Here is a 24801-nt window from a genome sequence, read left to right on the forward strand (position 1 = left end):
GATTGGATCTCCTTGCAGTCCAAGGGACCCTCAAGAGTCTCTCCAACACCACAGTTCAAAAGCATCAATTCTTCGGCACTCAGCTTTCTTTATAGTCCAACTCTCACATCCATACATGACCACTGGAGAAACCATAGCCTTGACTAGACGGACCTCTGTTGGCAAAGTAATGTCTCTCTTTTTAATATGCTGTCTAGGTTGGTCATAACTTTCCTTCCAAGGAGTAAGCATCTTTTAATTTCATGGCTGCAATCACCATCTGCAGTGGTTTTGGAGCCCAGAAAAATAAAGTCAGCCACTGTTTCCACTGTTTCCCCATCTATCTGCCATGAAGTGATGGGACCAGATGCCATGATCTTTGTTTTCTGAATGTTGAGCTTTAAGCCAACTTTTTCACTCTCCTCTTTCACTTTCATCAAGAAGCTCTTTAGCTCTTCTTCACTTTCTGCCATAAGGGTGGTGTCATCTGCATATCTGAGGTTATTGATATTTCTCCCAGCAATCTTGATTCCAGCTTGTGCTTCCTCCAGTCCAGCATTTCTCATAATGTACTCTGCATATAAGTTAAATAAACAGGGTGACAATATACAGCCTTGACATACTCCTTTTCCTATTTGGAACCAGTCTGTTGTTCCATGTCCAGTTCTAACTGTTGCTTCCTGATCTGTACACAGGTTTCTCAAGAGGCAGGTCAGGTGGTCTGGTATTTCCATCTCTTGAAGAATTTTCCACAGTTTATTGTGATCCACGCTGTCAAGGGCTTTGGCATAGTCAATAAAGCAGAAATAGATGTTTTTCTGGAACTCTCTCGCTTTTTCGATGATCCAGTGGGTGTTGGCAATTTGATCTCTGGTTCCTCTGCCTTTTCTAAAACCAGCTTGAACATCTGGAAGTTCATGATTCAGGTATTTCTGAAGCCTGGCTTGGAGAATTTTGAGCATTACTTTATTAGCGTGTGAGATGAGTGCAACTGTGCAGTAGTTTGAGCATTCTTTGGCATTGCCTTTGGGATTGAAATGAAAACTGACCTTTTCCAGTCCTGTGGCCACTGCTGAGTTTTCCAAATTTGCTGGCATATTGAGTGCAGCACTTTCACAACATCATCTTTCAGGATTTGAAATAGCTCAACTGGAATTCCATCACCTCCACTAGCTTTGTTCATAGTGATGCTTCCTAAGGCCCATCTGACTTCACATTCCAGGATGTCTGGCTCTAGGTGAGTGATCACACCATCGTGATTATGTGGGTCATGAAGATCTTTTTGGTACAGTTCTTCGGTGTTTTCTTGCCACCTCTTCTTAATATCTTCTGCTTCTGTTAGGTCCATACCATTTCTGTCCTTTATTGAGCCCATCTTTGCATGAAATGTTCCCTTGGTAACTCTAATTTTCTTGAAGGGATCTCTAGTCTTTCCCATTCTATCATTCATGAACATTCAAAGCTCGTTTCCTGAATATTCACTGGAAGGACTGATGCTGAAGCTGAAGCTCCAATACTTCAGCCACCTGATGTGAAGAACTGACTCACTGGAAAAGACCCTGATGCTGGAAAGGATTGAAGGCGGGAGGAAAAGGGGACGACAGGGGTTGGGATGGTTGGATGGCATCACCAACTCAATAAACATGAGTCTGAGCAAACTCCAGGAGTTGGTGATGGGCAGGGAAGCCTAGCGTGCTGTAGTCCATGGGGTCGCAGAGTCAGACACCACTGAGCAACTTAACTGACTGAAAGCTCATTTAGGTGAAGCAGTCTGACAAAATGAAAATACTATGTTTCTCTCAAAAATACATTAAAAGAGTAACATTATCAAAGGCTTAGTTCAGTGTTCTGATTCTGTTTAGACTATGTCAGAGAACCCAAAGTTTGAGACAGTTTTCTGTTTAAAACCTGGTGGAAAAAAAAAAAACCCTGGTGAAACCCTTATTTCAATAAATAACTATAAAACACCCACTAGACAGCAAATTAAAAGCAAAGGTAAAAATAATACAAAAAAATACTAATCTTTCAAACCAAGGAATTTGCTGTTAACTCTAAACATTTTTAGTAACAGTAATACTGGGACCATTGCAATAAAAGTAGCAAATTGTTTCTCACTTAGGCCATGGTACACCAATTAAGTAATTATAGCACATACCTTTACATATATAATAAGGGCCTTCATAATTTGTTTTTGTTGGTCTTGGACGTATTTTTTTCCATGATTTATCTTCTACATTCTTTATCCTACCAATTAAAATATCTTTCTTACATTTATGGTCTAGATTAGCATGATAAGTGAAATCCATTAGCTTAGGGCCTGAAAAAGATATAAAAAGGACTGTTCATGTGCACAAGAAGTATCATTTCATTTTACAGGCACAGTTATAAGCAGATGTGAGCAACTGAATAATGATTATTAAATTCCCATGCAAAAGTCCTTTCATAATCCCCAAGTATAAACAAGCTAGGGAAAGTAATTTTTGCCTTTTATACTGTCAGACAAAACACAAAGATCAGAACAAAAACACCACTGCTCCCAAGATATAACCCTTATTTAATTATTAGAATAGGAATTCTAATGGCTTCTAAAGGTAAAGTGAAAGTGAAAGTCACTCAGTCGTGCCCAACTCTTTGTGACCCCATGGACTCTACAGTCCATGAATTCTCCAGGCCAGAATACTGGAGTGGGGAGCCTATCCCTTCTCCAGCAGTTCTTCCCAACCCAGGAATCGAACCAGGGTCTCCTGCATTGCAGGCAGATTCTTCACCAATTGAGTAAAGGTAAAGCACGTGCTTAAATAAACTAAGAAAGAAATGAATTTGGGCCCCGTTTAGAATAAACTGTGTTTGTATCACTTGACTTAGGAGTAAAGATATGAAATAATCCAACAGAAAGTACTCTAATTTTCACAAACACTGTATTTTCACATACTCATCTTAAAATGCTTTTTTCTAGTTCTCACTCGATTTGAAAATGATCAAGTTCTTAAACATATACGTAAAATACAAAGAATCTTCAAAATCAGGTAAATATTGTATTCCAAATGATTCTATACATAAAATTATATCAAAGAAGAACCGAGACTTTATCCTGCTGCTGCTGCTAAGTCATTTCAGTCGTGTCCGACTCTGTGTGACCCCATGGACTGCAGACTACCAGGCTCCTCCATCCATGGGATTTTCCAGGCAAGAGTACTGGAGTGGGGTGCCATTGCCTTCTCCGGAGACTTATTCTATTAGACTCTAAAGGCTCCTAATCAATAATTGCTGCTGCTTTAGAAAGAACTCAAATAAAGATGCAAGAGTCACATAGATTTACAAATTCCTAAGAACTCTCAGGTTATTGACGGGCTCCTTGGTTCGGTCCTGACCTGATTTTATAAAACAAATCTGGCAAGCTTGTCTCAGTTCATGGGTTCCTTCAAGGGGATGTCTTGGGGTCACTGAAGAAGCGGGTTTAGTTACTGCACTTCCAAAAAAGTTTCCAAAGTCATTCCGAGGGTGACTTGAAATTCCCAGGAAACTCTCAGAAGCAAAGAGACTGCCTGGTCCATTCATCTGCAAGAAGCATAAGAAAACAAAAAACAAAAAAACAAAAAACAGCCAACAAATATTGCACTATCACTAAAGAAGAAAACAAACGCATCTGAAAAATGAGACATTCTGCACAGACTAGAGGTGGGACTATTCTGTCCTTACTATGTCTCTATTTAAAAACCATTTCCTTCTACATTTTCCTGTCTTTGGGGTCTCTAGGCCCCTCCCCCACATTTTGGGATGCTCCATGAGATGTTATAAGCGATGGGTAATTGTTCTGCTTCATCAGCCAACAGGGTTTTCATGCCCTGATCTTGCATTTCTTCGTCATTCACGCTGTGCTAAAGCCTCTTACAGTGTTGATTAATTTGCCATGACAGATCCAGCCTTAAACACAGAGCACTTATTACTGGATGTTCCAGAAGAGTCTTATTTTAGCACTCTTTCCCACAGCACACACAAAATTCCAGGGAGCTGGTACCGTTCATTCAAATAACTCAGTTACTTAAGTAAAAGACCTATTTGCAATTTAAGCAATGTAGTTACAAAAGAGGAAGTGGCACTTACAAGTAAAAGGGAAGAATTATTGTTGTTAAGCGCTGTTCCCTCTCTAGAAGTTGAGGTGGACAGATCTAAAATAATAAAAAAACTTCAACAGACCTTTTCATTCTAATCACGGAATAAGAACATCAGGGCTTAGCAGCTCACTATGGCTTCCCACCTTATTTCCCATCCCAGTTCCGAGAAGCTTTCTTGCTCATTATTGACACCCAAAGAGGGCTATGGAGTCTCTCCTCTCCTCCAGAAACCAAGGACATAAATAATCCTTAGACAAACAAATTTCAATAAAAAAAAATTTTTCAGAGACATGAGCTAAGGCAGGGCCTATGGGAATGTTAAAAAGACTAAGAAGATAACTCACATTAAAAATGGGAAAGGATTCTCTCCTTCTGAAAGTATGAAGCTCATCAAAACATTAAGAGAATCAGTCAGGTTCTTTCTTTTTCTTAGTCTACCACTCATTGCTTTCTCTCTGCCCTCTGTTTTCCACAAATTTTCATTTGTTCAGTTGCCAATCTTTAAATTAATTATTTTGGTTTTGATTCGTTTAACTGTAATGATGCCTGACAAAAATATGAAGATTTTGCTTGTGGCTACTTAAAGGATACATTAAGCCTAGAATTACAAAAACAGGAGTCGGGCCCAAACCTCAGCAATCCCGTGCAAAAGTAAAGCACCATAGTTTGCTGAGCTCAATGGATGAAGCCAAAAATACATGGTTCTATTATCATTCTAAACACTGATTTTAAATTAGTCTTAACTAAGTATTGCCTAGTTCAGAATTTAAAAGGACAACCTGTCTTTAAGACCCTTTAAGAGGGGGTTATCCCTTTTCTAGAGAAAACATTAAAAGTCATTTCACCTCCCCCCAAACAACAAACACCCACCTTAACAAGCTATCCTATTAAAAAAAAAAACAAAACAAACAAACAGTGCCACATACATTCCTACTCTTAGGCCTTGGCTTCTTGATCTCCACAATGGCACAGTTAAGTCCAGGTGAATTTAAAACAGGAAGGTTCAGGTTTTAGAACTGCAATGTATTTTCAGCTATAATGAAAATAACTCAAGTACCAACTACCTAGTGTTAGTTAAACAGACTGTCTTTTTTAGAAAATGGACTGTAACTGTTTACATAAGCAGCTGAGTCTTACCTCGTTTGGATTCACTCATTGAAAATGAATTTAAAGAAGAACAGAAATCTTCTAAGGATGAAGTCAACGGTGGATACAGCTCCGAGAAGGAGGGCGCAGGTGCATACCTTGCCCCGATGGGCAAGGCGCCCAAAAGAGATGCCGCCGAGAAGGGGACACTCGGGCCAACGCTGGCAGCTGGGAGGGGGCCTCTGACTAAGGCTGACGGCTGGGGAGGAAACAAGACCGGACTGAAGTCCATGAAACTCTGTCCCAAGCTGGCCAAACTGCTTTTAATTATCAGCACATAAGAACAAATTACTCAGCTGGGTGATTTTATCAGGTAACAAATTTGGAGTCAAAATCAAGATGGCAGAATCCAAGCGAAAGAGCTGATTTCTCCAGCCCACTTTTTGAAAAGTCTGGAGATGTGACTTCTAATACCACTGTGACCCAAAAGAGAAGTCCCTGCTTCATTTCCCAAGCTTCCTAGGATTCCTAACATTCCCCACTCTGAGCCAACCAGAAGGTTTCCTCAGGGAGGAACCACGAGGGCGTGTTTGGGGCCAGGGCGGATGGAAAGGTGGTCGGGGGAAGGGAGCAGCAGCCTGGAGAGCTGGGGACCATCTCTTTGGAGACGTCAATGCACAACCTCAGGAGAACAAATGCAACGATGCCTTGCCCCTCCCCCACACAGCGGCAATTTTTCAAGAGCCTCCTATATCAATTAAAATACCTTCCACTATTTTAATATACTTCACGGCAGGAGTCAGCTAACTTTTCTATAAAGGGCGGGATATATGTCCATTTAATTCTCCTAACCCTCTGAGGTGCATCCTATGAGGACCGTCACTGTACAGATGAGGAACCGAGGGACTGAGAGGTGAAATAACCTGCCCCAGATCAAAGTGGAAGGAACCAACTCCCCCACCCACACCCCCTATCGTCTGTCTGTCTGCCTTTTACATCTTCTCTTTGTCAGCGCCACAAGGACATCACTGGTTTTACTCTCCCCGGAAACCAGCTCTGAGTTTCCCTCTCCGCATCATCATTCTAGTATCACTGCTGCTACTATCTTGATATACTTCACAGCAGGAGTCAGTGAACTTTTCTATAAAGGGCAGGATGATAATACAGCCCTATTAATATTGGAGGCTTCGTGGATTACACGGTCTCTGATGCAACTACTCAAGTCTGTTACTGCAGTGTCATGAGATATTTTCATGCATCTTAAAACATTGTTCTTTTTCTCCCTTTCTTCCAAACATATAAAGATCTCAAAACCAGTCTTAGTGTTCGGGCCATACAAAAGAGGCAGCAGGCCATATCTGGCCTGTGGACCCAAGTTTGCTTCATGGTTATACAGCTATAGGAGAATCATCCTTAAGGAATGAGAAATCCTTAATCCATCGATTCATTTTGCCTTACTCACCAAATGCCTATTCTTTGCCAGGGAGTTAAATTTCCCTTTCCCATAACATGTGATTCCTTGCCTGTTCTGTTTTTTTTAATTTTAAAAAATGACAAAATTAACCAGCTACCACTGGAAAAGGACAAAAGTAATTTTCAAGAAAGCCTAAGTTTAGCCTACAGTCAATATTAAAAATATCTAGCAGGTTATATCAAAATTTTTTAAGAAAGTCAGGTTTTAAGAAGGAGTCAGACTGAAATTTACCATGACGGTTTCATTAGTTTCAGGTGCAGAATCCAGGAGATCATCTATTTCATCTCCGAGGACCATATCTCCATCATCTAAAAACGCTTCCGGCGTGCTGAAGGGGATCTTTCCTCCATTTGCCAACACCGTCGATGGCAGAGAACTCTCTTCCACTTGCAGTGGCAAAATAGAAGTCAAGGGCATAATGGAAACTGAGGCCAGCTCATTTCCAACTTGGTGAGAAAAACTGGATGCGGGTATAGAAACAACAGAAAGTGCTTCTTGCCTCGGAGTTAATAAATCTGTAACATGGATGGACATATGCTCACTTATTTTCAGTATATTTACGTAATACTAGTGTTAATAGCCAATGACAATAGAAAATGAAGAGCAAGGTGAAAATATGAAAGCAATTATAAACAGGTAGATACAACAGTGAAAGCAATTCAGATAAAAGAGTAAAAGCAATTGTTAAAAAAAAGGGTTTGTTTTGCCCAGGAACAGATATATTCACTTGTGAAAACGCTTCCTCCTTTCTCAAAATGCCTGGGCTCCTTTTGGGTGGAAATACTAGAGGGTGGTGACGCCATGGTGGACACCGAACTGCTCACTGACAGTCAGTACCATCAGTCACTACTGACACAGCCCGAGGCACAGAGGCGCTTTGTGAAATGACTCTTGTTTTAATACTACTAACGACCCAGCAATCCTAACTGACCGCACTATAATGTGCATAACATCTAAGGCTGGCACTTTTCTTTTTCTTTGGTGCGCAGTGAGACATGTGGGACCTTAGTTCCCTGACCAGGGTCAAACCTGCACTCTGCATTGGAAGCATGCAGTTCTAACCGCTGGGCCACCAGAAGTCCCCAAGGCTGGCATTCAGATTAAGAGGACATGTGTGTGAAAACATACCTGGTTCAATATCTTCCACAGAACAGTTCAAAGCCTAGAAATTGAACCAAATAATAGATCATAGCATTTTCAGGATTCTAGACTCTAAAGCAAGCTATAAAACTCACTCTAAGAGAGCAATGCCGATTCTCACATCTGATCTCCTTCCAACTAAGATAGAGACAAACAGAACGTGTAAACCTTCGTAACGGCCAGTCCAGTGCACACTCAGTCGTGTGGAGCAGTCCAGTGCATGCCCAGTCGTGTCTGACTCTTTGTGACCCATGGACTGCTGCCAATAGGCTCCTCTGTCCATGGAATTTGCCAGGCAAGAACACCAGAGCGGGCTTCCATTTCCTTTTTGGCATCTTCCCAACCCAGGGATGGAATCTGCATCTCTTGCGTCTCCTGCATTGGCAGCCCACCTGGCTGGGAGGCCCAACCTTTGCAATACATAGGATTAAACAGTGCGGGCCTCTTGCCACTCGTTTTGTGTGGCTTAGTATTTCTCCAAGGGTATTCAGGAGCCTTCCAGTTCCAGAAGGACCAGTGTAACCATTACACCCTCCCCAACTCACAGAGCCTCCTAACAGGTCTAAGAAGACTTATCTTTAAAAAAGATAAACCTTGTTAGTTGTGTTTAACCCAATGACTTCTAAAATTAGTATGTGGCCCCAACCCACTTTTTCTAATAACACCTAACGTCTATGAACATCCTGTAAAATGCTCCATGGGCCTTCAGGAAATGCTAATTGACAGTAAAAGATACGACTGGAGCTGTTTGTTTTCTTTTCATAGGGCAGGAAGCTCTGGCCACTTAGGTGTATGAGGAATAAAAAGGTCTCAAAAGTAAACAAAATCCAAAAATATTAAAAGCAGAACTGCTAATACTTCTATCTTTTCTTTTTTTAAAAAATTATGATTCTTACAAGAGTAATAACCTTACCTTTGTAGCCCCATCCCCAGGAACTGATTTTAGTGACAGCTGAAAGAAAATGAAGATGCTAATTTAAAACCAGAACTGCCTCCAAGTTACAAAACAAAATGAAAATACCTTATGGCGAGAACTCCAGCTTACCTCGGCTCTAACATATGCTTTTCTTATTTTAAATCCCAATTTTTGAGCTAGTTCTTGAGTTAGTTTTATTACATGTTCATCCTGAAAAAAGTCAGAATATATGATTAGCAGAGGGTTGTATTTACTAACCATAGAGGTGAAGGGACAAAACAGTTCTAATTTATCCTCTGTCAAGACACTTGCTTTATGGGCCATTACTCCCAGCTGCAGCAGGTGGACGGCTGGCTGGAAAACGTAACTTTTTGATGCCATTCATCTACACAGAAGCAATAAAATGGCTAGGATGGAAACAAATGAACTAGAACATAAACACCATACCTGAGGCACTGCCAAGGAGCACTTTGCCACAGCATCATAAGCCTCTCTGAATCTTCCTAAATCACTTAGAGCCTTAGATTTCCGATACAGAGCTTTGTAGTTACTGGCATTTAAACTGAGGACTGTATCACAGTCTTCTAAAACTTTATCATGGAAACCCTGGTGAGTGAGACCAAATAAAGTTAGCAATCAATTCATGTCTTGCAATGATGCAAACACAAACAAATTCAGATTCTCCTCTCAAATGGATTATTAGTGGTTTTTATTTTGTCTTTTTAAAATTATTTTCATTATGAAATTTCAAATACAGAAAAGTAGAAAGAATATCATGGCTACCTATGTACCCACCACCCAGACCTTTGGCCATAAAAGACCCCAGATCTTCAAGAAAGAAAGCTGTCCAGGTATAGCTGAGGTCCTAAGCGTGAATGTCTATATGAAAACTGTAAGAACATCAAAATACTTTTTAAGTTTAGATAAGTGAAGAGGTTGTGTTAATTCTTTTGAAGGCTCACTACTTTATTATTAAAAAAAATAAAAATAACTCCTAAGAGAAACATAAGGAGCAAACTGTCAGCAGAGACACCTGATATACCCATCTGTGAATACCTGTATCTTCCTAGGCTGACTTTTTTTTTTTTTTTTTAAGAGCAGATACCCCCCTCTCCCCCAAAGCCATACTCAAAAGGGAATCTCCAAGGACCAGTATCAAAGAAACAAATTATTTTTAAAAATTCGTATTTGGCCAAAACTGATTTTTCAAAGCTTGAGGCCTCTCTAAAGCAGCTAATACATCTTTCCTATAAACTGAAATTAGAAAGCTGACTTTTGCTAATGTACTTTACAAATCACAACTCACCATATTGGAATAGCAAGCAATACGATTTATATATAGTTTTTCAATGATTTCTTTAGGGATTAAAATTTCTTCAGACTTTGCATAATCAGCTATACTCAAAGCTTCTGAATACTGACTTATAGAGTGGTTCCAATCACGTTCACGATAAACATCATTTCCTTCATTAAAAAGATTTCTCACAAGAGCACGTAAATATACCTTAAAAAAAATAAAAAGAATGTTACCCCTTGAAACTCTTTAAGGAACAAGTTAGAGTACGAGCAAATTTTAATTTCTGTATCTAAAATTTCAGAGGAAATAATTTGACAGAACAACAAGCACTATTGTAAGAAATTATGACATCTAGGCCAAGTCACTACTATCTCAGCTAGGGTTTCATCCTGCTTGCTTTTTCCAAGAAAAAATTCAAAGAAAATGAATGCAAAGAAAAGTGCTGCAAAAGCAGCCTGTCAATATTTGTTGACATCGCCAACTTTGTGCTGAGGATAAATTCCTACAAGTGGAATGAGCATTTTAAGGCTTCTAATTGGTATTTCTAATTGTCCTCCAAAAAAGGCAATAACGATGAATGCATATAGTGGCTTGCTTGAGAGCACCCCTGTCAACATGTATACACGTGTGTGAGCACGCACACATAAAATCTACCAGTTTCTAGGGGAAAAACGGTATCCTTTACTTATTTGCATATCTGATTACCAGCAAGGTTGAACTTCTCCACATTTTAATGGACCATTTGTATTTCTTCTTTTGTAAATGTTCAGATGGCTTACTGATTTAGGGGCTTCAGTTCAGTTCGGTCACTCAGTTGTATCCGACTCTTTGCAATCCCATGGAATGCAGCACGCCAGGCTTCCCTGTCCATCACCAACTCCAGGAGCTTGCTCAAACTCATGTCCATCCAATCGGTGATGCCATCCAACCATCTCATCCTCTGTCATCCCCTTCTCCTGTCTTCAATCTTCCCCAGCATCAGGGTCTTTCCAATGAGTCAGTTCTTCGCATCAGGTGGCCAAAGTATTGAAGTTTCAGCTTCAGCATCAGTCCTTCCAATGAATATTCAGGACTGATTTCCTTTAGGACTGACTGGTTGGATCTCCTTGCAATCCAAGGGACTCTCAAGAGTATTCTCCAACACCACAGTTCAAAAGCATCAACTCTTCGGTGCTCAGCTTTCTTCACAGTCCAACTCTCACATCCAAACATGACCACTGGAAAAACCATAGCTTTGACTAGATGGACCTGTGTCAGCAAAGTAATGTCTCTGCTTTTTAATATGCTGTCTAGGTCGGTCAGTTTTTCTTCCAGGGGATGTCAAATCTTTTTTTTTTATTGCTTTTAGTATACATGTTCTTTTGGTAGGGGCAAAGGTTCTTTAAGTTTCCTTCAGGATTACTATCATTGCTTTAAGATTTTAAAAGTCCCTTTCCGGGACTTCCCTGGTGGCCCAGTGGTTAAGAAACGCCTTCCAATGAAGGGGACACCAGCTCGATCCCTGGTTACAGAACTAGATCCCACATGCCTTGGAGCAACTAAGCTTGTGCACCTCAACTAGAGAGTCTGTGCACCCAATGAAGACCCAGTGCAGCTCCCAAAATAAATTAATAAGTAATCCTTTCCTATCAAGTGGGCAGATAAACATGCAGCTCTTCATCTCGTTTCATGAATTCACATTTAAGCTGATGAAAGTGACAAAGGAAACTGTCCAGATCAATCTTTAATGACTGAGGTAACTTGAGAAACAGGCTGGTTCCCCGCTCTGGCCCCGAGTGCCCGTAAAATCAAAGGACTACTCCACATGATTGCTAGCTCTCATACTTTACAGTTCTACGTCTGTTTGGAGAAAAGGAAGAGGCTGAAATGAACAGAGAAGGAGGGAGGCAGAGAGAAAGAAGTGACGTTCAGAAACACCAAAACCCGCAGAGACACAAAGCCACAGGGAACTAACAGTCTGCAGTGACGCGGGTCTTTAGTTCCAGGCCTAGCCCACTGGGCTTTCTCCCAACTAGACTCATCTCCAGCTCTTTCATTTGATTACCCAGTCACCCCTTTAGTGTGACAGTTTCTCTGCTGAAGAAAAACCAAAAGACACTCTATACTCTCCTTCTCAAAATAATCTGTCCCTCTCATTCTTCCTGAAATGAAAGGCAAAAAGTAATTGTCAAGGGGCTCAGAAGAAATCACTTCAAAACTATATTAACAGAGGAAAGAAAATACACAACTGTCCAAATATGTCGGAAAAAACTCAACCTTGTCTTATATACACGAGTTGACAAACTTTTCCTATAAATACCCAGACAGGATTTGAGGCTTTGTGAGCCATTCGGTCTCTCTCAACCATGTCATGAAAGCAGCCAGATAACACATCAGCAAATGAGCATGGCTGTGTTCCAATAAAACTTTATTTACAAAAACAGACACAAGGCCGCATCAGGGTTTGCCAAGCTGGGCTACATGTGACAGTTCACAGGCTACTTTCAAACACATCTTTTCCTTACCGCATATTGTTCCTGTGTTCCTGGATACGACAGCGGTGACCTAAGAAGAAGAAACCAGTTAATTTTGATGATCAGGTCCCTGTCAGGATTTGTTTATCCAGGAGTGACCCTAAAACTAGCGGTTCTCATTAGCTCACCACTGGTTCAAAGCACATTTGAAAGACCCATTTGTCCTCTATGACCATGATTCACATGTAACTGTAGTCACGAAAAAAATCTAAAACTATTCTTTTGTACTTTCTTTAGGGTAAATATTTACCTTTCAAATCTACTTCTACTAAAAGAGGGCCTAATTCTTCACGTGCCGAAAAAGTTTTAAAATAGTACGGAAACACTGGTTCTACTTGTTCCAATTCACTGCAGAACAGAGGGAAAGAATATCCCCTTCCTAGGAGGGACAAAGAAGTCTTTCTGCTTGGACATGGCCACCCGGGCTGTGGTCCTGTTGCTGACGTGCGTCACGAAGGCCAGTTGGAGATCAGGCTTCTCAACAGGAGGACTGTGACCACAAAAGCCCTGGGTGCTGACCGATGTTGACTTTCCCTCATCAGAGTGAAATAGGTTCAAATTCCTCCGTCAAACATTTTGGGAGATACGTCAGGATTTTAACCCTGAAATATCAGTGACGGCCTCAGAACACAAAAAGACTGATGTTCCGGGAACAGAAAGCATTGCTGGGACAAAAAATATCGGATTTCTAACCCAAGTGAATAGGACTAAAAGTTTCCTATCCCCTGGTAAATGCAGAGCCACAGCAAACAGGAACCGCTACGTGGCGAGGACATGAGGTGTGCAGGGAGCCCTTACTGTATAAACTGTAGTCCTTCCTTAATGTTCTGCTGCCTTTTTCTTCTCTCCTCGGACACACTGGACATGTTATCCCGCACATCCACCTTCTAAAGGAGAAATCTGGAAAGAAACAGGCAACAAGTTACACAAGGCGTCGGGCTCCTGGACCCCAATTAAAACACTCAGGATCGAGGTCATGTCGCACAATAAACTGTGGACGCATTCATCTCCCCCAGCTTGGCTAGGGTCTTCAAGGCCAAGGACGCTTGGGGGCCCAAGGTCCCCACTGTCTTGAGTGCCTCGAGCAGAGGGTGCCCACACTCTCCCCGCTCCACGTTGAACAGCTGGGCAGGTTGGGCAGGCCCCTCCTAAACAATCCCCACGCACAAGTCACCTCTCTCGCCCCCTCTCATCTACCCTCCTTCAACTGCAGGTTTTGTTTCTGGCCTGTCTCTACGCTCGCGGAAGCAGCCCTGTGAACAGTCCTGGCCTTGTTTTGCTTCTGGAAACCTTCCAGGAGCAAAAAGGTTTCATATCCGCTTGCCTCTGAGGGATTTTGACTTCCTTGTGAGCAGAGTCTAAGCCTGATCTGTACTTTGTTACACAGACTTTTGAAACAATCCTTGTTGATACAACTGATAGAATGAGAATCTAAGTGAAGTTACTTTAATTGGAATTTTCTGGACGGTAAGGGTTTACCTCAAATGTAACTCAGGTTGATGTCAACACCGGGGGTATTTACCCTGACTGGCCACTGTTCATGAAGTATTTCCCAGAAAGCTACAGGAGAACCACAGAGAAGAGAAATGGGATAAAATGTCACCTCTCAGCGTCCTCAACTAGGGTCACTCAATCTCAGCCATTCGGGGAGGAAAGCTATGACAAACCCAGACAACATATTAAAAAGCAGAGACATCACTTTGCCTACAAAGGTCTGTATAGTCAAAGCTATGATTTTCTAGTACTCATGTATAGATGTGAGAGTTGGACCATAAAGAAAGTTGAGCACCGAAGAATTGATGCTTTAGAACTGTGGTGTTGGAGAAGACTCTTGCGAGTCCTTTGGACTGCAAGGAGATCAAACCAGTCAATCCTAAAGGAAATCAACCCTGAATATTAACTGGAAGGACTGATGCTGACACTGAAGCTCCAATACTCTGGTCGGATGTGAAGAGTTGACTCGTTGGGAAAGACCCTGATGCTGGGAAAGATTTGAGGGCAAAAGGAGAAGGGGAGGACAGAGGATGGGATGGTTGGATGGCATCACCGACTCAATGGACATGAGTTTGAGCAAACTCTGGGAGATAGTGAAACTCTGGCGTGCTGGGGTCCACAGGGTCGCAAAGAGTCCGACGTGACTCAGAGACTAAATAACGACAACAAATTCTCTAGCGTGGAGAGCTGTCCTGTGTGCCGTGGGACGCTGGCAGCGTCCTGACCTCTGCCCACTAAGGCCAGCAGCACTCCTCCCCTCAGCTGTGACAAACCAGTATCTCCAGATTTTGTTAAATGCTCCCTGGTGGGGTGGGGAGGGGCTGCGGGGGCCACACAGTCACCCTTGGACGAGGACTTCTGAGAGTTAATTCTAAGAGGACATCGTGTCACAAAAACTACGAATCTGCACTCAAGGTTCAAGTATACATAGCTGAATAGTTTTAGTTTCATTACTGCTTACCGCGTGTTAAGCAAGTTTTATTTTGAATTCTACCGTTTTTCAAAGTGTAGAGTGGGATGGAGGCTGGAGCGCCCTGAAACCTGGGAACCTGTGCTAAGGCTTTTTTCTTTTTTCCCCCTTTCAGTTTTATTGAGATACCACTAAACACAGCACTGTGTAAGGTTAAGGTGTAAAACACAATGATCCAACATAAAAACTTCATGAAATGACTACCATAACAGGGTTAGTGAACATCCATCACTTCATATAAACACAAAATTAAAAAAGTATAAAAATATTTTTTTCCTTGTGATGAGAACTTTTCCTCTACTCTCTCAACAACGTTCATGATTCCCTGGTAGCTTGGCAGTAAAGAATCCACCTGCAATGCCACAGACACGGGTGCGATCCCTGGGTAGGGAAGATCCCCTGGAGAAGGAAGTGGCAACCCACTTCGGTACTCTTGCCTGCGAAATGCCACGGACAGAGGAGCCTGGCGGGCTACAGTCCACGGGGTCGTGAAGAGTAGACGCACCTGAGGCAGCTGAGCACAAGCCACACGCGAGATAGCTCCAGGTGGATCCACAGAAGCAACAGCAGCGAGAGAAACCCGGGCTGGGCGAGGGGAAGACTTCACAGAAGCAACAGCAGCGAGAGAAACCCGGGGCTGGGCGAGGGGAAGACTTCACAGAAGCAACAGCAGCGAGAGAAACCCGGGCTGGGCGAGGGGAAGACTTCACAGAAGCAACAGCAGCGAGAGAAACCCGGGCTGGGCGAGGGGAAGACTTCACAGAAGCAACAGCAGCGAGAGAAACCCGGGCTGGGCGAGGGGAAGACAGAGTCTCCTCACAGCAAACCTTGAAAGAAATTGTTTCTAAATCTTGTGAATAAATGACCTCTGGAAAAGGAAGTATTCAAAGAAGCCTATGTGGCTTCTGAGCCCTTCCGGGGCCACTTGGGTTTTTTCTCCTTTAACTTAAGTCATAGTCAGAACCTTGGAGCTCAAAGGCACCCACGGCTGCATTTGGGGGCCCAGGGTGGTCAGGCTGGCGGGACTGGGATCAAAGAAAAGAAGCTGCAGGCAAGAAGCCTCTCCTCTCCTCCAGGGAACGACAGGCCTCTCCCTGGCCTGGCGAGGTGGGGAATTAGTTTGAGGTTCGCCTGAAAAGTAAATCTGGCTCTTGGGCTCGGACCTAGGTGGCGGCCACCTGGCGAAACACACCCACAAGGCTGGAATCATGGGCAAACACGGGGCCCGTTATGGTGCCTCCCTCAGGAAAATGGTGAAGAAAATGAAACCGCCAGCGTGCCAAGCACACCTGCTCCTTCTGTGGCAAAACCAAGATGAAGGGACGAGCCGTGGGCATTTGGCGCTGCGGTTCCTGCGTGAGAACAGCAGCTGGTGGTGCCTGGACCTTCACCACCACCTCTGCCATCACAGTCAAGGCTGCCGTCAGAAAGAAGACTGAAGGAATTAAGGACCAGGAGAAGCACCACCATTTGATAACGTTGTCTAGCCTATAATAAATGGGTTCATTTATGTAACAATGACAAAAAAAGCAAATCTGTGGACTCAGAAGGGACTCCGGGGTTAGGATAATCCGCCAAGATAAGAGCCTTAGAGCTGCTTCCCCAGGAAGTGCTCGAAAACCTTGAACCCTGGCCTCTTGAGGACAAAGGGCAGCAGAGAAAGAGCTGACGACTCAAGCAAGTGATTAAGAGAAAGTAAGATGTAGATTCCTAACAGCAGGAAACACCATGCCACCTTTACATGTTTAAAGATTGGGGAACATAGCATGAAGTGACATTAAATATAAGATAACACAGCGTTTCGTGTTCTGTAGAATTTTCCCCTAAATTTTGTTACGAAAAATTTTATACACACAGCAAAGTTATTTTTTTTTTTTTACCATGAATATCATATACCACTATACTACCTATATCCTACAATTAATATTTTGGTATATGTATTACATCTGCCCATCTTTACTGATGTCTGCCCACCCCCCGTCCATCCACCAACACAATTTTGTAAACTGCAAAGTGAGCTGCAGACATCAATTATAACTCACCGCGAAACACCTCAGCATTATGTGGAGTTCAACATCTGTTTGCAGTTTTTACGGTAAAATGCACACACGTTAAGGCAGGTTTTGACAAACAATACATTCAGGTAACCCAGACCCTGGCCTTGAGACACACCGCTGCCCTCACTCCAGGAAGTTCCCTCGGGCCCCTGGTCTCCAGCCAATCCTCCCCTATCCCGCACCCAGGGCAATCACTCTTCTGATTTTTTCCCGCCGTAGCTAGTTTTACCTGTGCAATGAAGGTAAACATCCCCCCCACATCTCATTTTAAAATAAAACAATAAAGGCTTTCCACACCATCTTATTTTGGGATCCAGTCAACAGAATCGAGCCTGTTTTAAAGTGAAAGAAACTTTAAAGGTAATCCAATAACCACTTCTCTTCAAATTCAGCAGCACATGACAGGGGTCCCTTCCCTCCTCGAAGTGGGGGCGGGGGGGGGGGGCGCGCTTTATCTCCAGCTGACCTCTAAACGTGAGGGCCCTGGGGTGCACCAGAACCCCTCTGCCTGTGCCCCCACCACCACCCTCTCCCGTCAGGAACCCCCTGCCCCGCCCAGATGTGAAATATTCTCATCGAGGGCCCGACAATGCCCGGTGTCTATCCCCTGGCAGAGCTCGAAGATACCTTCTACCTGGTAGTTCTACCTGGATGTCCAGATGCCACCCGCTGTTCAGAAAGCAGGGCTTTAAGATACCATGAGAGTGAAAAGGAACGTCGCCTTCCCAGCCCGATCATTCAGCTGCTCGTATGCCCTCTGAGGGCAATCAATCAACAGACCAAGATCGACACTGATCTGCTAGGCATCCTGACAAAGACACTCTAGGAACAAAGCTGTGCCTGGACTACAGAGGTGGTTACATGAATCTACACGTGGGATAAAACTGCCCAGAAACACACACACACGTGAATGAAAAGCTGAGTAAGGTCTGTAGTCTTATTAACAGTATTATACAGATGTCAGTTTCCTGGCTTGGCTGTGGTACTTCAGTTAGGTAAGACGGCACCACTGGGGGAAGCAGACGAAGGGTTCATGGGATTCAATATATGACTTTCACAGTATCCTGTGAATATATAATTATTTCAAAATAAAAAGTTAAAAATATCCTGTGCATACGCTATTTTTTATACAAACTGGGGCTCCTAACACGTCCGCACCTTACTTTTCTCGACTGGCACCTCGTCTTGAAGGTCAGTCCACGTCAACACATATCAAGCTGCATTAACAGCCGTGCAGCATGCTCCGTGATATGGCTGCACCGTAAAGTCACAAGGCCCCTAGGACATTTTGCTTGTTTCCAATCTTTAAAAGTTCACCAGGTACACAGGACATTTCATATGCGCATATCTTCAAAGAATTTCCAAAGGATGAAAGGTAGGCGCATTTCTTTATTGTGCCAGCTACTGCCAAGTTTTACCAATTGACCTTACCCACCACCAGTGCACAAGAAATTATTGGATGTTTCCATCACCGTCAGGGAGATGACAGACAGTGTGACAACTGTGGTTGGGGCTTTGTTTGTTTCAGTCTTCCTATCACTAGTGAGGCTGAACATCTAAAATGATTTAAGAGCCGTTTGTACTTCCTTTTCTGTGAACTGACTGTTGTTTCATTTCCTTCATGCGTTTTTCTTCCAGGCTGAATTGTTTTGATTCATGGAAGCTCTTTATGTGTTGAGGAAAGCAGTCCTTTGTGATGTTATTATTATTTTCCCCAACATGATGTCAAACTTTTGATGTTGATTATGGTACTTTCTGACAGCAAAAGTCTTATTTTTAAGTAGCTTATCTTTTATGGCTTCTGGATTTTGACATAGTCAGAAATGCCTGGGCTTCCCTGACGGCTCAGTAGTTAAGAATGCTTGTCAAGCAGACGACAAGGGTTTGATCTCTGATCTGGGAAGATCCCACATGTCACGGAACGACTAAGCCTGTGTGCCACAACTACTGAGCCCATGCTCCAGAGCCCGGGAGCTGCGACTACTTAGCCCACACACCAGTTACTGAAGCCTGCACGCCTTCAAGCCCATGCTCTGCAACAAAAGAAGCCACTGCAACGAGAAGTCCATGCACCGCGACTAGCACTGCAACTAGAGAAAAGCCCTCGCAGCAGTGGAGACCCAACACTGCCAAATAAAGAAAGAAATAAAATTATTTAAAGAAAGAAAGGTCTGCACCACTCTGAGATTATGAAATAACTCTCCATGTTTTCGTCTAGTAGTCTCACTGTTTCATTAAAAATAAATTTTTTTTTTCCTTAAACCGGATCTACCAGTTTACTCTAAGGAGTGATATGTATATATATACATACTCCCTCTCAAATAGCTACCAGTTGCCCAAATGCCATTTACAAAAAGGCCATCTATCCTACACCGACATGTGTAAGACCCATAGAAAATTCTGGGCCAGTGTGTGACCTTTACTCAGCATTTCTAACTGGAAGGCCCCTAATGTCATACCCTCCTCCTCCCAAGCCTAACTCTGCCCTTCTCAGTACTGAGATCACCTCCGGGCCAACTGCTCAAACCAGAAACCTCTCTCTCACCACATCCAGCCAACCCACCGACAAAGCCACAGCGGTGCCACTGTCAAATACCTGCGGAGCACCCGGATCTGAGAGCACTCAGGCCTCCGGGGCCACCCAGCCCCAGCCAGGGGGTGTCTCAACTCCCTCCTTCCCCATCTCCGCTCTGGGTCCCCGCCTCGCCACTGTCCCACCCCCTCACTACACTGATAGGAATGCTCTTTAAAAACACAAGCTGAGTATTGCGGTCCTGCTTAAACTCCTCCGCACCCAGAACCAAATCTAGACTCCTGACGGCGACCTCGCCCTCACCCGGCCTGGCTCACGCTGCTCCTCTTCCTGTGGGTCCCTGGGGTGAGTCAAGGGCTCCACGCTTCCGGGAGCTCGTGCATGCAGTTCCCTCTGCCCACGACACCCTTCTCAGATCTGCCCTGAGCTGGCTCTTTCAGCCCTGAGTCTGGGCTTCAGGGTCAGCTTTAGAGGCTGTCCCCTCCTTCACTCCCTGCCAAGAGACCCCCTGTCTGTCTTAGCCACGATCACCTCACACTCCCTGGGTCCAAGTCAACCTGAGCGAAGAATGAATGAAGTGGCCGAGTGTAAAGAGAACACTCCATTCCAAGTCCCCGGGACAGCAGTTCAGCCAAGGCAAGCGTGATAAATCAAAGGACAGGGCCAAAGAGGAAGTGACTGGATGCCAGCAGGGCCGGCTGAGGAGGACCCCACGTCCTCAGGGAACAAACAAGGGAGTGAATCAATAGGGTGGGAATCAACGGATCGCCAACAGAGGAAAACCCTGAAACCCTAAGTCACTCCTGAAAGAGTTCACTCATCACCAACAGGGGAAGAGCCAGTCAGCCACACCCTCTTCTCCTTAAACGGAAAGGAAGTGGTGGGAGGGTGAGGGGGGGAGCTTTGAACAGTAAAAATAAATAAACAGAATCAGCCAGAAACTCAATTACAGAGTCTGAGCAAACTCCGGGAGATGGTGGAGGACAGGGGAGCCTGGCATGCGGGAGGGAGCCACTGAACAACAATTCATAATCAGCTAACCTCCTGTAAACTGGGACACACATCACCTTCCTGGAGCCAGTTGATTTTAAGTTTCTTACTCACTCTGAAGCTTCACAGGAGGCAAGGTCCCCTGGCTCTCCGGTATAATTCCTTACATATTTATTCTGTGCCTGTGAGGTGACACCCACTACATCAAGCCTAGCACAAAGCTACCACTAAACCATGAAACGCGAAACTGTGGCCTTTCACGGTAACTTTGGGAACCAGCGTTCATTATCAGAGACACCGAGGAAACGAAATGTGACTACAATATACGGCAGAGATAAAAATCACAGCTAACACTGACGGCTCTGACTGAATGCCAGGCATCGCTCCAAGTGTTTTCTGACTATGAAATCATCTAATCCTAAGAATCCTGAGAGGCAGGTAGTGAGAGGAAGCCGAAGCACACAGAAGCGACACGGCCGGGCCAGCATCACACAGCCAGGAAGCGGCCCGGCCGCCCGGGCTGGCCCTGGGCCTGAATTCCCATCCACGGAGCTCTGCCAGGAGGGCCAGCGTGGCTCCGAGGGTGCCGGGGCTGGGCTCTGAAAGACGCACGCAGCTGCCACAGGCAGGTGGGCACTTCAGTGCCACTCAAGAGAAACCGAATAAATACAGCCCTCTGCACACTCATGCACACAGGATGACGTTGGCAAGGGATGAAATTTAAAGCAACTCGGAGAAGCAGAGGGGGTCAATGGTGTGGACACAGGGAATTTTAGGACAGTACTCCAGAGCCGAGTGGCGAGTGGAAATACGCTCCACCCACGACATCATGTGTTTAGGAAGGGGAATAAACATCATCACACAGCCGTACTTCCAAGACATCCTCACACGGGACCAGAGAAGGTGCCCTAGGGAATGTGCAGCACAGTGCCTGACTTTCTGCCTAAAAAGGCATTCCTAAGTTGCAAGTGAAAAATTATAATCATCAGCCTGTAGTCAATGCGGTCCTCAGACTCAAGCCTCTTTGGGTCAAGGCGCACACACCACACAAAGTAGTTCAAGTTAACTGTTCCCTGTCACCTCGGCTTGCAACAGTGTTCCCACACTATGGAAACACTTACAAAAGCAGGTGGATACATTACATCCCATAGAGACCATAGACCCAGGGAGGAAAACATTATTACAGATGCTCTGGCACCTTCTTGGAACAGGGAAATCTCCTGGATATACTTATGAGGCAGTTTGCCCCTTCTACTGAAAATGAAAGCCCCAAGATGAAGGCTGTGCTAAGCAACATCAGGGAGGAAATTTCACACTTTTACTCCACCCCCAACCCCTCTCCCCACCCCCCGAGCTGTTCACTTTGAACTTGCTCTCAGATCTCTCAGATATAACTTGTGCTAGGTGCCCCTTCTGGGGCCCAGGCCTCCTAAGGCCCAGGGAACATCTTGCCTGACACAGGAATCCTGTATGGTAGGAATGGACAAGAAAGACAAAAAAATCTTACAAACAGCTTGCCCAGGGGCACCCAGGCCCTGGGTCAGTGACATGCCCAGGACTGCAGAGGTGTGAACTGCCAGGTTACTACCCTGCTCCAGACTCAAGTATTCTAATAAAACACAAAGGTTCCACTTTCTCATTTGTGCAACGGAAAAATTTCTGCCTCTCTTTTACTGTATCCATTACCTGGTTCCCAAGGCTTCACAGTTTGTGAAATTAATAGTAATCAGTTAACTAAACAACACATCGCTAAACTCATAACAAAATTAAAAAGCAAGCTTATTTGGGTAAAACCTGGTAAGGATAAATGACCCTGTTTCTGTGCATCAAAGGAAATTTTCACCTCACTTAAAATGCTTCTATTGTGTGTGTGCATGTATGTGAATTAAATTTTTTAAATTAATATTTGGAACAAGTAAACATTTTAAACTTCTGGATTAATATTTTCTTATTTCTCCACCCTAAAAATATTATCTAAAGTTTTTCTGTAGATTGGCAAACATTTCACACTTTAGAGAACACAAATTTCACTTTCAATCCTGAGATTCTGGAGAAAAAGTATTTTCACTAACACACACACACACTTCAAGATATTATCTGGAAATCAAATCTCCACACATTATACTTTCTCTTGAAAGCCATTCTAGAGTAACCAAGGCAACAGAATACAGACATCTTCTGTTCTACCTTGTCCTTTACTGGAATGCTCACAACTCTCCAAGAGTCACTGTCACCATTACTGGACTTGAGATTCTGTACTAATTGATTCTCTCCTACTTAACATTGATTTAACCCTCCCAAACTGACAGGCTTTACAATTAGTCAAAATGAAGATTTAGGGGACAGTATCACTGACAACCACCATTTGTACTCGTAAAAACGGACAGTATCTAACAGTTGGGCAGGGAAAAGAGTGTAGGTCAGCGTGTGACCAGAACCCAAGAAAGAGCCACGGTAATTTGAAGGAAGGCATTTAGGTGGCAGAGGACCTGAAAATTAACATGTGCTTTGCATTACACACACAAAAACACACACACACACACACACACCACCCCCCCAAAAATAGTCAGCTTTGATAGCTCATGGTCTGATTCTCAGTGAAACTGCAAACTCCAGTAGACAGCAGATGGAAAACATTTTTCCAGCAAAGAAAATTCCATCCACTAATTTGAATTATTCTGCAAATTAGGACAAGATCCTCATTAAGCAACCAGTTGGGCAGTCCAGTTGAGGGTGAGAAGGAAGAGGCAGGGGATTCCTTGAGAGCCTAGCAGAGAAGGAGGCCTCGTGCCATCACAGAAGCAGGCAAAAATAAGCAGATGGCACAGGCTCCTAATCACCCCTGCCCCATTCCAAGGCTCTGGCTGAACGCTGTCCAACAGAAATATAATGCCAGTCACATATCTAATTTTAAATTTTCAAGTAGCCATGTTAAAAGGAGAAGAGAGCAAAATGAAACCAGTGACATTAAGAATGTATTTACGTTAACCCAGTATGTTCAAAACATTAACATCTCAACCTGTATGATTTAAGCAGGGAAAAAATGACGAATGGGGGTGTATTACTGTTTTCTCCTAAGTGATTTAAAATCAGCTGTGTTTCTTTCACCGAAGAGGGCATCTCTAGTAGGTCAAGCCACATTGCAAACGCTCCAGCACTCAGTGGACACCTTCCGGGGCCAGCTCACACGAACTTCAGGCGGACGGTTGGTCTTTAAAATACCTAACTACGTATCGGAGGACGCGGGGGAAAGACCCAAGTCCAGAAAATTTCACCCAATCAGGGTGCAGGCGCGACCTCTCGGGACCAGCCAGAGCTTTCCAGCTGGACCACACCCCTGCAGTGACCGTCCCCGACAGGAAATTCACGCTAATGGGAACTGACAGGTCTTCATTCTTTAAGGGTGGGGACAAGAAACCTCCAGCCCGGGCCGTCTCGGTGTCCACAATAGACAGGAAACCATTCGTGCGCGTCCTAGACGTGAGCCCCGCGCCAAAAATAATAATAATAATAATAACGGGGTGGGGAGGGAAAGTGACCTGAAATTAATGAGCCAAGGGCCCTGCGAGCATCCTTCCCGCCCCCAAACCCAAGGTACTGGATTTGGGGGGGGGGGGGGGTCCTCGATCACCGGAACAGACACAAATAGTACGGGAAAATGTATATTTTTTAGTTAAATATCCGGGGGGGGGGGGGTGTTTTGTCAACCGAAACACATGCGGGGATGGGGCGCGCGGCGGCGCCCCTGCGCCCCACTTGGCGGAGACGCGCCCCCCCGCCGCCCCCCAGGGAGGGAGGCACCGGGACCCGCCCGCCCCCGTCGGCGCGCCCGCGGGGGCCCGGGCGGCGGCGCGCGCTCGGGCCACCCCTGCGCCGGGGCCGCGCGCTCTTTGTGGCCGAGCCCCGCGGCCCCGGGGCCGCCGTTTCGCCGCGGGGCGGGCGAGCGCGCGCCCCTCCCCCGCCTGTGTCCGTTACCGGCCGCGCGCGAGCACGAGGCGGCGACCGGGCGGCGCGCGGGCCGGCGGGCGGCGCGCACCTACCTGCGGGGACGGCAGCGCCGGCGGGCGGGCAGCAGCGCGCGGTGAGCGGGCGACGGCTGCGGCAGCGGTGGCCTGGGCGCTCGCTCGCAGCTTCCCTCCGCGACCCGGCGGCGGCGGCGGCGGTGGCGGCGGCGGTGGCGGCGGCAGCGGCTCCTTGGCCTTCGCGCGGCGCCCTCTGGCGGCCGGAGGCCGCGCCC

At 44.9% G+C, this 24801-nt stretch overlaps 1 protein-coding gene and 1 pseudogene across 1 annotated transcript in view; one reads left to right on the forward strand and one right to left on the reverse strand.

The window, feature by feature from the left end:
- The window catches only part of ZC3H7A (zinc finger CCCH-type containing 7A), a 37654-nt gene extending 12960 nt beyond the window's left edge, over nt 1-24694 (reverse strand). The window contains exons 1-13 of the mRNA XM_070460789.1: nt 24605-24694; nt 13319-13420; nt 12512-12551; nt 10017-10214; nt 9158-9316; nt 8840-8920; nt 8708-8746; nt 7783-7816; nt 6886-7169; nt 5232-5439; nt 4084-4148; nt 3351-3537; nt 2135-2296 (exon numbers count right to left, since the gene is read on the reverse strand). Of these exons, the coding sequence (XP_070316890.1) occupies nt 2135-2296; nt 3351-3537; nt 4084-4148; nt 5232-5439; nt 6886-7169; nt 7783-7816; nt 8708-8746; nt 8840-8920; nt 9158-9316; nt 10017-10214; nt 12512-12551; nt 13319-13386 (1525 nt within the window). The 5' untranslated portion in view covers nt 13387-13420; nt 24605-24694. The remainder of the gene's footprint in view (nt 1-2134; nt 2297-3350; nt 3538-4083; nt 4149-5231; nt 5440-6885; nt 7170-7782; nt 7817-8707; nt 8747-8839; nt 8921-9157; nt 9317-10016; nt 10215-12511; nt 12552-13318; nt 13421-24604) is intronic.
- Nucleotides 16130-16542, forward strand: LOC110131288 (large ribosomal subunit protein eL43-like; annotated as a pseudogene).
- Nucleotides 24695-24801: the final 107 nt, after the last annotated feature.

This window comes from Odocoileus virginianus, chromosome 33 (genome assembly GCF_023699985.2).
Source record: "Odocoileus virginianus isolate 20LAN1187 ecotype Illinois chromosome 33, Ovbor_1.2, whole genome shotgun sequence".
NCBI lineage: Eukaryota > Metazoa > Chordata > Mammalia > Artiodactyla > Cervidae > Odocoileus > Odocoileus virginianus.